This window comes from Galleria mellonella, unplaced genomic scaffold (assembly GCF_026898425.1).
Source record: "Galleria mellonella isolate WM207_F2 unplaced genomic scaffold, CSIRO_AGI_GalMel_v1 utg139, whole genome shotgun sequence".
Lineage (NCBI taxonomy): Eukaryota > Metazoa > Arthropoda > Insecta > Lepidoptera > Pyralidae > Galleria > Galleria mellonella.
Window position 1 is genome coordinate 9197560 of NW_026441995.1, and position 13096 is coordinate 9210655.

At 31.3% G+C, this 13096-nt stretch overlaps 2 protein-coding genes and 1 pseudogene across 2 annotated transcripts; 1 reads left to right on the forward strand and 2 right to left on the reverse strand.

The window, feature by feature from the left end:
• Window positions 1-4086, reverse strand: part of LOC113512371 (uncharacterized) — a 29349-nt pseudogene extending 25263 nt beyond the window's left edge.
• LOC113510850 (evolutionarily conserved signaling intermediate in Toll pathway, mitochondrial) lies at window positions 1869-7851 on the forward strand. Its single transcript, XM_026894387.3, has 6 exons — window positions 1869-1929; window positions 4912-5365; window positions 5464-5690; window positions 6340-6547; window positions 6768-6890; window positions 7625-7851. Exons 2-6 carry the CDS (start codon window positions 4987-4989, stop codon window positions 7804-7806), a joined length of 1119 nt encoding a protein of 372 aa, XP_026750188.1. The 5' UTR covers window positions 1869-1929; window positions 4912-4986; the 3' UTR covers window positions 7807-7851.
• Window positions 6625-9856, reverse strand: LOC113510860 (TM2 domain-containing protein CG10795). The gene is made up of 4 exons (XM_026894398.3): window positions 9471-9856; window positions 9133-9214; window positions 8821-8986; window positions 6625-8658 (listed from the first exon to the last, which is right to left on the reverse strand). Exons 1-4 carry the CDS (start codon window positions 9697-9699, stop codon window positions 8536-8538), a joined length of 600 nt encoding a protein of 199 aa, XP_026750199.1. The 5' UTR covers window positions 9700-9856; the 3' UTR covers window positions 6625-8535.
• Window positions 9857-13096: the final 3240 nt, after the last annotated feature.

Here is a 13096-nt window from a genome sequence, read left to right on the forward strand (position 1 = left end):
TTACACAGATGTATGTTCATTACTCAGTCACGCTTTAATGGTTAGACGGAATTCAATAAAATTTGATACAGATAAATATAAGTATTCTGATTCAAGCGGGTGTATTTCAAATATATAAAATTGTGCTATTTTACTGCGCGTAACTTAGGAATTCTACTTAGATAATTTGATAATTCTTCTATTCAATTTTAACGTTAAATTCTTAACCTTTACTCTCATTTTAATATATAAATTTTATATCATCATCATCCGTCATTTCAATCATTATCCATCCACTGCTGGACATAAGCCTCCCCCATAGACTGCCATAAAGAACGGTTCTGAGCCACCTGCATCCACTCATTCAGGTCGTCACTCCATTTAGTGTGAGGTCGTCCTACACTGCGTTTAATAATTCAATATGTATAAACAATAATAAAAAATAGACACGTTTATTAATAAAATAATTTAGCAATAACATATAAGTAACTCCAATATTAATGATCTTTTCGTTCGTAATTTTAAATGATCTAACTTCATCCTCTGCTAACATCCGACACTGATGTCCCGTCAACTACACCGATAGCACAAGTAGAATTATCATTACTCTTTACCTATTAAAAAAATTACTCGTGTGTACTCGTGTAAACGTATGCTTTCTCTGTTACGTTGAATGTCGTAAATAAATTTTTGTATATATTTAAACTACTGATCAATTCGTCAGCATGACGGGCGGCCAAGCGTGGGCGGTTGGACAAGCGCCCGGAACGCCACGCCTCGAGCCGCCTCGAAAACAACAAAAAATAGCTTTCAGCAATTGATTTCGTTCTGATGAACGTGATTATTGTCAACCAAAGTATTTTTTATATTCATCCCTACTTTTTATAACTAATATTTAAAAAAAAATTGCATAGACATTATTTAACACACAGTATTTAACAGTGGTTTCTTTGACGAGGAAATTAAGTCAATTGGCCCATCATGAATAGTTCACCAAGAATTAACTACGATAGTTAGATAGGGACTACGTGGAAGTCGATCTTATAGAATATATTGCTAGCAAAGGGACATTACTAACAGACCTCATTCAGGTCTCGAGTATCGACTTCAAAAAAAGGAGTTTCTCAATTCGGTAGTATATTTTATGTTTATTGCCTCAAAACTTTGACATTCATATACCTATTTGAAAAATTCTGTAATATCTATCTAAATCTAATAGGTATATGGATGTCTGTATATGAAAGTGAATATTTAACCAAATCGGTTGGTTAATTAAATTTTTAAATGAACATGACCAGTTTTATCACGATTGAAGTTGATTTTTTTTTGTGCAATAAATTCTTAAATTGTGTTTAAAACCGCTACTATTAGTATTATCCAATGTATGCTACTATTGTATATCAGTCACGAGAGTATACCAATACTTGATAGCAGATGAGGTGACGAATCATAAAAATAAAATCAAAAATAGATGTAATACTTCAATTCTCCTACTTTTAACATTTTTTCAATTATTTTTATTAACTTCATATGATATTTTCACCGTGTGGACCAATTTTATTTATTCAAATGTATTGAGAAGTTTATGTACAAGTTTCATTTACTTTTTTTTAAGAAATAATAGTCGTTTATATTTTATCACAAAACATTTTAAGATTTATAAAATATTGAGTTTATCCGAAACATAATTGCGAAGTTCCTTTTACTTTTAATACACTTTGTATCGAAATTAAATACATTTGTGCTTTCTGTCACAGAACACGGTAGTCTTTGTAAAAATCATGTCTATGTAAGGTACTTCTAAATTTTAATTCAAATCATGTTCATTGAAATAAACTTGCTTACAAACACTTTAAAATCATCATTTATAAAAAATAAATCTGTTACAGCGTTTGAAATAATGTTATCTGCTGAGAACAACTCGCATAGATTCGGAAAGATTTTTCAAAGGTAAGTAGAAACAAAAATAATAAATTGTGAAAGTCAAGCACTAAATGAAATAGGTTTGTAGGTGAAATGTACCTAAATATATCTATTTTATTTACCATTCTATGTGTTTATAATATTTGTTATATATATTAAAATGTATAATAAACATTAACTATATTATTTATGATAACAATAATTATTCACATCAAATTATAACATTATTATGAAAATACATATAATATAAGTTAATTTTTATATAATTTAATACATATATATAAGTTAATTTTTTATTATAAAAATACGTCTTTCATCTTAATAACGATTGGTCACTTCATGTATGTATCTACACATGTATGTGCCTACACAGATACACACACACACACAAATCTATACACACATACTTACACACAGAGACACACATAAACACGCATGAAATCGAGCATGCCCACGCACGCGCATGTGCGTGGGCATGCTCGAATTTGTACGCTCACGCATACACACAAATAAGTAGAATATAAACTATTTTTAAATAATTATTATAACTAGCTCAAACCAGCGACTTCGTCCGTGTGACCGAGATATGTGAATAGACTGATGGGATACAAGTCTATGTCCTTATCCGTTACAAATATCACGTATGTAGCAAATTTCATAATGATTGATTAAATCGTAGACGTGCAAAGTAGTAACAAACAAACCCTAGTATTTATATTAACAATATTAGCTGTATCCCGCAGCTGTGACCGCATGAGTAATTATAAAATACCATATTTTATAAGTTAGAATAACCTATCCGTGTACCAAATTTCATTAAAATATGTTCAATAGTTTTGTAAAGTAATAAATATCTATCAATATAAACATCCTCAACAACTTCAGCATTTATTATTAAAGTAAGAATAAGTATAATAAAATAAAAATAGCTAGCTAATGGAGGGGCATTTAAACTTTAAATTGCCTATAAAAAAGTAAAAATCTGTCCACACCCATAATATAATGTAGGTAAATAATAGTTGATGTGTAAAATAATTGAAATGACAGGACATATAATAACGAAAACTACAACAAATTTGATAATTAAATTATTAGTAATAAGTTTGAATACAAAACTTCTTTTACGTTAGAGTTTTTAACATACGTTTATTTACCACCAACGTTATATAAAAAAATTCAAATATTTTTATTTATTCATTAGTACAAACATGTGTACATAGCGGACTTAATGCTAAAATTATTCTCGCCCAGTCAACCATAGGCAAGTGTCAGAATACTCGAATGCGGTACTAGTAATTATTGATATACATACATACTAAAATTACATATATAAACGAATAAATATATATAAATAACAAATATACTCACATATATATGACATATACTATATTATCCACGAAATTGAGAATAATATAAAGTACTTACAAATATCTACACAATCTCGACATGGTTTAAATTATTCTTAAGAGAAATACGTGAAAATGGGTAATATATCTCAACAGACTTAAAAAAAAAGTTCTTTATTCATTTTTTTTTTCTTTTCTATGTACTTTACTTAATGTCTATGTCAATTCTGAACTGATTGTTATTATTTAATTGACAGGCCCATTCCTGTGTTAGTGCTATACTTATTTAGAAAATATCAGTTAAAATATATACCAAATAGAAATAGCTATTATTTTGTTACCTGTTATAACATTTACTGTAATTTACAAACATAAGTTTTACATACATAGAAAATTATTATTATTATATTAATTAAAATAATATATTATTTTATATATATACCGATCTAAATACATTTTTGACCGCAATTTATTTTCAAAGAATAGAAAAATTTTAAATCTGGAAATTAAATAGATTTTTTATACAATAACTTACCGGCTATGTTTAACAAGAAGAGAACGATAAAACTACAAACTGTGAAATTACACATTTTTAAAACCCACTTGCACTTGAAAAATTGGCGTTTTATTTTTCTGATAAAAATTTAAATTATCACTAAAAATATTCAATTTTGACACAATTGTTTACACTTAATAGACAACGCGAGTATTCATTTTGATTTAATTATTTAGAAAATAATTCTATAGTGATTTGCCTCTTTATCGTCTTTAAATACGTAAGAAAGTTTGTTACAGTTTGTACTACCACCTTGCTCAATAAAATAAGTTCAACTGACTTGTTTGAACTATTTGAAGTGACCTGAACTGAACAGAATTAATAAAAGAATGAATGAATTGAATGTATTCTCAGCACAGCCTCTAACAACAAGATCTAAAGTCCAATATCCTTTCTAGCGCAAAAAATAAAATTCCATTAAATAATATAATAATTTCATATAAAATGGAATGGGTGCATCGTAACTTTTCTATAAATACTGTGTGAAAGGGACGCATGTTCAGATGTCGTTTTTAAACTAATTCTTTGAACTATGAAGTCCCTTGTTAAATAAAAATACAATTAACTATATAAGGTTGAAATAAGTATAAACTCCTTATGTTTTATATATAAAGCAAACTCTATATTACTTTCGAGGTTTATATTTCAGAAAATACTTTGTTTTTGTCATACTCGATTTCCGTTCTTTATCTATTATGATATTCTTTTTAATTTGGATTTCATTCGTTCGCATCAAAGCAATTATGTTCCAGGTCCACATCATTTCAATAAAAAATAAGTTATATAATTGTATGCAGCCATTTAATTTTTGAAATATTACATTATAAAGTAGTTAAATCTTTTATGATATTGATGTCGATATTTTATATAAAGGCTATAAATAGTTGTATAATACTATAAATATTCATTTATTTTATTTTGTTGTTATTTCGAATTAGTTGCATAGATCTATTTTTATTTCATCACTATCACAGACTATTTGTCAGTTTAAGAGCAGAGCCGACTCTTACATAAATTAATGACACTAGTGACAGTGATTTGACTGCTACTTTTGTTCTCTCATCGTCAATAAATTTTCTTTATACTTATTGCATTCTCTGTTTTCAGGTTACTTTTATATACTTATTTTATTTAATTAATTCAAATTCATAAAAAAAAAATTCACATTAAATTAATTCAAGCATGGCTACACGAATTTTAAGAAACATGTTAAACAGAAATCCTAGCATTTTATTAAAACGATGGAAAAATTCTGATAGAGATGTTACAGTATATGATCCATTTCAAAAACTTGAAAAAAATAAGGAAGCCTATTTAGAAGTTATAAAAATATTCGAAGGACGAGACAAAAGGCGTAGAGGTCATGTGGAATTTATATATGCAGCATTAGCCAGAATGAAGGAGTTTGGTGTCCAAAAAGACTTGGAAGTGTACAAAGCTCTTGTAGATGTTTTGCCCAAGGGAAAATTTATACCAACAAATATTTTTCAAGCCGAATTTATGCATTATCCCAAACAACAACAATGCGCTGTAGATTTGCTAGAACAAATGGAGGATAATGGTATGTAACTTTTAAGCACCAGCACTTGCTTACATCTTGACATAATTACCTAAGTATTTGTGATTATAAAATAAATAAAACTTATTTTTTCCACACAGGTGTAATGCCAGATACAGAAATGGAACAGATGTTATTAAATATATTTGGTCGCCGTGGTATACCCCTTAGAAAATACTGGCGAATGATGTACTGGATGCCAAAGTTTAAAAACCTCAGTCCATGGTATTTGCCAGAACAATTACCAAATGATACATTAGAATTAGCTAAATTAGCTATCGAAAGGATAACCTCTGTTGATCCTGGCACTAAAATTGTAATTTGGCAGGTGATAATTTGTTTTATTTACTTTTATTTTATTTTTTGCTATCAAGCCAGACCAGCTTCACACAAGTACATAGAATTTTTTAATCTAATATATAGCCCGTTACTTGCTGATAATATAGCTTTCTGTTTTAAATGGGTTGAATAGTTTTTGAAATTGTCTATTATAAACAATCAAATCTTCCCTTTTTATAGTATTAGTATAAATGTAATCATAACACTATTATACCCATTATCTTATAGGAATGAGTACTATATATACAAAATGGTGACAATATCATTTACTATAGCAAAAGGTATATTTCATGTATGCTCATGGATTGTAGAGCATAGAATTTATATATATATATATATATATATATATATATATTACTGCACAAAATCTATCATTACACACATTATAAAAGATGCACAAAATAACTGCTGTAAGCATAAACAGTTTAGTCCTGAGGAGTAAAATCTCATAAAGAATAGTGTGAATGTCACAATACTCTATGGTCCATGTTGCTATTTATATCTATAGACTTCCCATTTATTATCAAATATCTTGTCAGCTTGTTTGCCATTACAAGTAGTAAAAATTAAATTTATAAATATAAAAGTAACAATTTATTTTTAAATAATTTAACAATAATAATTATAAATCTTGTCAGACAGAAGAAATAGAGGCCTCAATTGATAAAACATGGATTGTAAGTGCCCAAAGTGAAGCTCAGAAAGTGTTGCTTGCAGAGCAGCCTGTTGATGATCCATTAATTGTAAAAGGTCCATACACAGTCTACTTGAGAGATCAAACAGTAACATATTTTTTACTGATAGGAAAGACAAGACCAGAATTCAAGGATGACACAGATCCAGATGGTATGTATATATTTTCTCAATAATATTTGTCTATTTTATAAAATTTTATAGGTGATGAAGTACAAAATAATTGCAACTGGTAAAAAGAATTACATATATTTTATTTGAGTTGTAATACTATGTACAATATTAATATAATGTACCTTGTTTTATTTTTACATCATTTTACTGTATATGACACTATTTACAAAATTCTTAAAATATATATTGTTTTTTTTAGATGTTTCAAATATAGAGAAGCCCCCAGGCATACCTGGCTTTATTGGTAGTACAAAACTTCCTGCAACAAAATGTACAGTACATGAACAAGATGATGGCACAATAGTTTCAGTTTGTGCAACAGGTAAAAAAATATAAATTTTCTACCTTGCTTTGTAGCAGTTGTCTCTAGCACTTTACAGAAATCATAAACTTTTAGTCTGTATTCCATTTTTATTTTACTACTGTGTTTATGTAACAGGCAATTAATTATATTGAAAAACAAACATAAAAACAGTTCATTCATTGATAAATCCAACAAGTGGACATATGACCATACCACTTGATGGATTTGTTATCTAATATTTACATATATATTTGTTGGATAAGTCTAACTGAACCAGTTAAAAAGCTAATAATACTGAGACAATAAAGACATTTAAAATAAATAGATATAAAACAAACTGTTACACTTCCAAAGTGTAACAAATTATTATATTATACATATTAATCTGACACCTTATATACAAGATGAAAAAATTTATATAGCAAAGTTACACTAAAAATGATGATAAGTTATACTATCAACCATTTATTTCTTCACTATTTTAAATTAAATGTTTTATAAACCATACATTCACACATTAATTAATTGCAAACAACTTTTCTATATGATTTCCCTTCCTTTTAAACCTATTCACATAAAATTTAAATTTCATTTTAAAAAATATCACATAAATAGTCACTTTACTAAACTACATGTCTGTGTCTATAATACTTAGCTATCCTGCTAAGGGAACAAGGCATACATGCAACTTTACTATCTATAATAATATGTTTTCAAACTATTAAGTTTGTATTAATTATTCTAAATTACAGGTACTTCATCAAGGGACTCACTTTTATCTTGGATACGATTATTAGAACAAAATGGTAACCCGTCCTTGTCAAGTACACCTGTAATATTTACACTTATCGCTCCACCAAATGACATCACATTACATGAACCTCAGCAAACTACAGAAGATACAAATAGTGAGAAACAATTAGGAACAAATTAACTTTAAAAATTTGTTTATTGTAGTTTAATAAATAGTAATTAATTATACTGTATTTTAATTGCCTCCGAAATAATTCCAACAATAACACAAACAGAATTCTTTTCTGCAATAAAAAACAAAAGCAGTTTTCAATCATGGCTAAATTACTATGTAACTAAAATAGAAGTAAATTCTGTTAATTGAAAAAAATGTTTCAGAATTAATAAAGATATTGTAGAATACAAAATATGAATCAAAAATTCCCTTAGGATGTCACTTAAAACTATATAAATAAGAGTCAAACTCTTGTAATAATAAGGTTTAAGATGCAAATAGTAGGATTTAAATTTATATTAACAAGTACTTATAGATTTCTATACAATTAATATTTACAACATGAATAAAATTCATTTTTAATAATATTCTTAAAATTACTAAACAAAGTGCAAGTGACAGATTGGCCAAGATTTATTTATTTGTTGATCCTATCTTTATCTTTTAAAACATAAAAGTGATGACTCTATCAAATACAAATGAATTAAGAATCTTATTTTTTAAATTACTTTTGACAAAATTCCATTAATTCTTAGTTCAAAGTAATGGTTTGAATCAAATTATTACCAATTTGTCACATACACCCTGCATAACATTGAAATGTAGAACACAGCATCTCATTTTGGTGGTAACATCATTGCTAACTTATGTCCATTCATAATCTTCATCAATCTCGAATGATATAGTACCCCACTGTCAAGTAATGTTGTGCCAGTCAGCTTGGGGCAAAAGGTATGTCTCATTGCTACTTCTGATTACTTTAACTCCAGCACCATAGTATGGGATAACATAAGCTGAACCATCTGATGGTCCTACTACCTATAATAAAAATATTGAAATTATAGTTGAAAAATATTTTAAAACAAAATATATAAATTAGAAATTAAAGTTTTTGTTAAATTCAGTTAGGTATTTTAAATGACAAAATATAAATTTAGAATATGTAATTCAGTTCTTTACTATTATTTTGATATAACATACCTGAGCAGCAATGAGTATAATATCCAATAATTGTCCAAGAAACATGAAACCCAGAGTGCATAGTTTAGCTAATCCTATACCTGGGTAACCCAAATAGAATCTATCTAGTCCAAACATCCCCAAAAACACTGATAATAATAAGGCTATCTCCAAGGAGTATCCATTACTGTAATAAAAATATATTCATAAATGATTTAATATTAAGACAAAAATAAGTTTTGATAGTGTATCTTTACTGTTATGCTACAATAAATGACAATAAATTTGTTTTATTTAATTAATAAATATTGTTACTGTAAAGAACATACTTACGTCCATTTACAAGGTAATTTCTTCTTGAATGTGGAACTTTTTGTTTCTTGACAAATAATACCATCTGCAGCAATGCATTGAACTAGAAATGTAAACACATGAATTATCATTGAGTGTAATTAAAGCGACAGCCACAATAATATGTATGTTATCTTCAAGTATATAAATATTAGAAAGTAAAGGGTACTAACATCTTTAGTTAATTTAATTAAAGGTATGAATTGCTCAGGTTTTTGTCCCTCCATGTTAGTAAATGATTAACGAGTTGCTTTGCATCATAAATCACTGCATAGGTTGCAGCGATTTCCAGTCATATTCTAAATAATTAAATTACATACCTAAAGCTTCTCCTTCGGACGGGATATCTTCACCTTTCATACAATCACGATATTGCTGTGTATTGGGATCAATTTGATTAATACTTGGATCAGGACATATATATTGGCCTAGCCGCAAAGTATTACAATCAACCTCTTCTAGCACAGAATCACTTTTAAGATCGACAGAACATTCGCCGAATGACTCCAAAATTATTATTAACATAAACGCTAAATATATTTGTGCCATCCTGGATGAAGGATAAACAATTCTCGCTTACAAACAGAACGAATGCATTTTAGTATTTTTCTTAGATAAAATCATTAATCACATAAAAATATAAATGACAATAAGAAAAGAACACAAGATAACTTGACAAGAAAGTAAGTCAAGCAAGTGCCAATGACAAGACAATATGATACGTTAAATACTAAACATATGTAACCATAGATTAAGTATAGTAACTGCAATAATTTCTATTATAAATAATATATTGAAAAGATTTAGATATTTTTTATTGAATAAATACAGTACCTAACCCACCTTACTCAATAAATAGAAAATTATACGATATTTACTACCAATCTTCATTCTTAGGATATTTTGTATTATATTAACTAAATATGATTGACGAGAGACGGTCAGTGCTGCCTCTCTAGGACAAATAAGAAACTAATATTACTATGGATTAGGTCTATTGCTACTTAATCACAATTGCCCATCAAGTAAAGATTTTCTTAATGGATGATAATGAAATAGCTTAAAACAATAAGATTATTTATTAACAAAAATGGAATAATGGAACTCCGCCTGCACTTTCTATATTCGCCGATAAGGCACCAGTGAGTGATGATAGGTGATGATGAACTCAAGTCAGTTGGCACATAGTGACGAAGTCAACAAGAATGAACAACGATGGTTTTCAAGGTGAAGCGCGTAGAGGTCGACTTGACAGGGTGTATTTTTTTTAATGGGTTGTAATGGTATTGCAACCCGCCTGCGCTATTGATATATACTGTTCAGGCACTAGTGAGAAATGACAGATAAGGGTGAAAGTAGGTCAGTTAGCCCATCCTGATAAATACAACTAGAATTAACCACGATGGTTTCCAAGGAATCTACGTGGAGGTCGACGTGGCTACATTGCTAGTAATGAGGTTATTTGGCCCCATTACTAACAATCCCTTTCCCCCGGATAGGGCATATTATTAGTAGTGAAATTATATATTCCCATTATTAATAATCCCTTTCTCCCTTAGAGGTAATGATTGTTGGTAAACTTAGTAATAGCCCAGCATAAATAATAGTACTTAGTAGAGTAAAAAGGTTTTTACAGGGTCATCAATTCAATTTGATCTCCACTTAACGAGTGATGATAGTGAACGCACCAAATGACGGTGAATTTGTTTTGATGGGCCGATCGACCTGGCGTCATTCTTATTGGACGGGGAAGATTGTTATTTATTTATTTAAATAACTTTATTGGCCAAAAGAGACTAATACAAAAGGCGGAATTAATGCTAGTAGCATTCTGTACCGGTCAACCGTTATTTATGGGGACATTAATCCTTATTTTTAACAATATATTCCATCAACTTAATCTCATGCAGTTACCTCGTAAAACGAACGTGATAATTTACTGGCATACTAGTGGTAATATGCCAATAGTATTCCATTTTCATCCTATGAAAATATTACATTCTTGCCTATTATCACTCATACATCAAAAGTGGATATTCATCACAATTATAAAAGCAATCAATCACGATGTATGCACTCGTCTCCAACAGGAAACCTTTTTTTTAATGAATGATTATAGAATGGTAACCCCGCCTGCTCTGGCAATATCCATTGGCGGTATACCAGTGATGGATGGGAGATGAAAATGAAAGGGAATTCAGCATAATGGTTTCCCGGGGGCACCAAGTGGAAGTCAACCTGACAAGGTATATTGTTAGCAATGGGACTGGTAGTCCGCGTTACTAACAATCGTCGGGACTGTATGATCCCACGGTATGTGGGAGCAGGAGCGAGTTTTTTTTTTTTTTTGCAATGTGATTATTATTGAGTAAATAAGGGCGGGAGGGTTTTTTTTTTTTTTTTTTTTTTTTTTTTTTTTTTTTTTTTTTTTTTTTTTTTTTTTTAAAAGGACCCGCCCATGCTAATGTTATATAATGGTAAAGTACCAGCGGAGGATTAAAAAATGAGGACAAGTATTTTTTTTTTTTTTTATATAGTTCGTGGTACAGTATTCCTCGCTATTGTATATGAGTGATGGGATACCTGTAGAAGAGGGTACAATGTGTATTATGGCATATTTGAGGAGCATAAGGAAAGTAGATGAACGGCCGGAGACTGCAACAAATGAGTATGTAGTCGACTTCATTGATTTATTTAAGTTTATTTTTAGGGGTATATCTCTCAAAGGTATCTCTGCACACAGCCTTAATTTCCGCTCGGGTCATGAATTGGACCCGCCGCACGCAAGATGCAGCGGCTGCTGAACCTCCTGCCTGAGTGGCTCGACAAGTGGCGCATCGCCGTCAATGTAGGTAAGACGGTGGCGCTCGCCACTCGCTGCAGGACCCACTATCCGCCGCCTCTCAACCTCCGTGGCACGCCCATCTCATGGGAGCGCACAGTGCGCTACCTAGGGGTCGAGATAGACCGGTCGTTGCGTATGATCGCGCACGTTTCACGCGCGGTCACGAAGGCAAAGGCCGCACGCGGCATGCTGCGACCGGTCCTACATTCCAACCTGTCGCTGCGGACGAAAGTAGGTATCTACAAAGCCTATATTCATTCGCAGCTGACGTATGCCTCCCCCGCGTGGTACGCACTGTGCTCCGATGCACAGAGGCGGCGCCTGCAGGTTCAGCAGAACTGTGCCTTGCGACTGTGCGCAGACGCTGCTCGATACGTCACAAATGACGTAATAGCCCGAGATCTCGCGGTCCCTAGCGTGGACGAATTTGTCCGCCGGCTGGCACGCGCTATGTTCAGCCGGGCGGATAATAGCGTCCACCCCCATTTAAGGGACCTCGCCCCACTCCATGCGCGTCCCCCGGACGCAACGCGCGCATTGCCGCGAGATCTCCTGCGCACAGCAGGCACAATGCAGGGCGACGGTTCAACCGGCCCTGCACGGTCGACGACGTGAAATAAATTTCCCCATTTCCCATTTCTCCCACAAGAAATGTTTCCCCTAGCCGACACTATTTACAATAGTGTCGGCTCGGCCCCACGGGTCGAAAACATCGACGCGTAGGCGGCAGCCTACGCAGTATGCGCCCGGGCAAAGAGCAATTGCTCGAGGCCCGCACCTGCAGCTCCATAAAGGGCTGCGGATGAACCTTTGTTATGTTATGAATTGGACGCGACCAGCCAACGTCCCGCCTTTCTTTTAAACATGCCTATGATATACAAATATTATACTTTAAATTATAGATTAATCTATTAGTGGTCCGGTACTCCTTTCGATGATTAGACATAATTTTCAGAAATAATATATAGCCTATGTTACTTGCTGATAACGTACTTTTCTATAGATGAAGTAGTTTTAAGTTTATCCATTACAAGCAAACAATCAAATATTTTTTCTCTGTAATAATTAATGTAGAAAGATATTTTGATCAAAATGCTAATG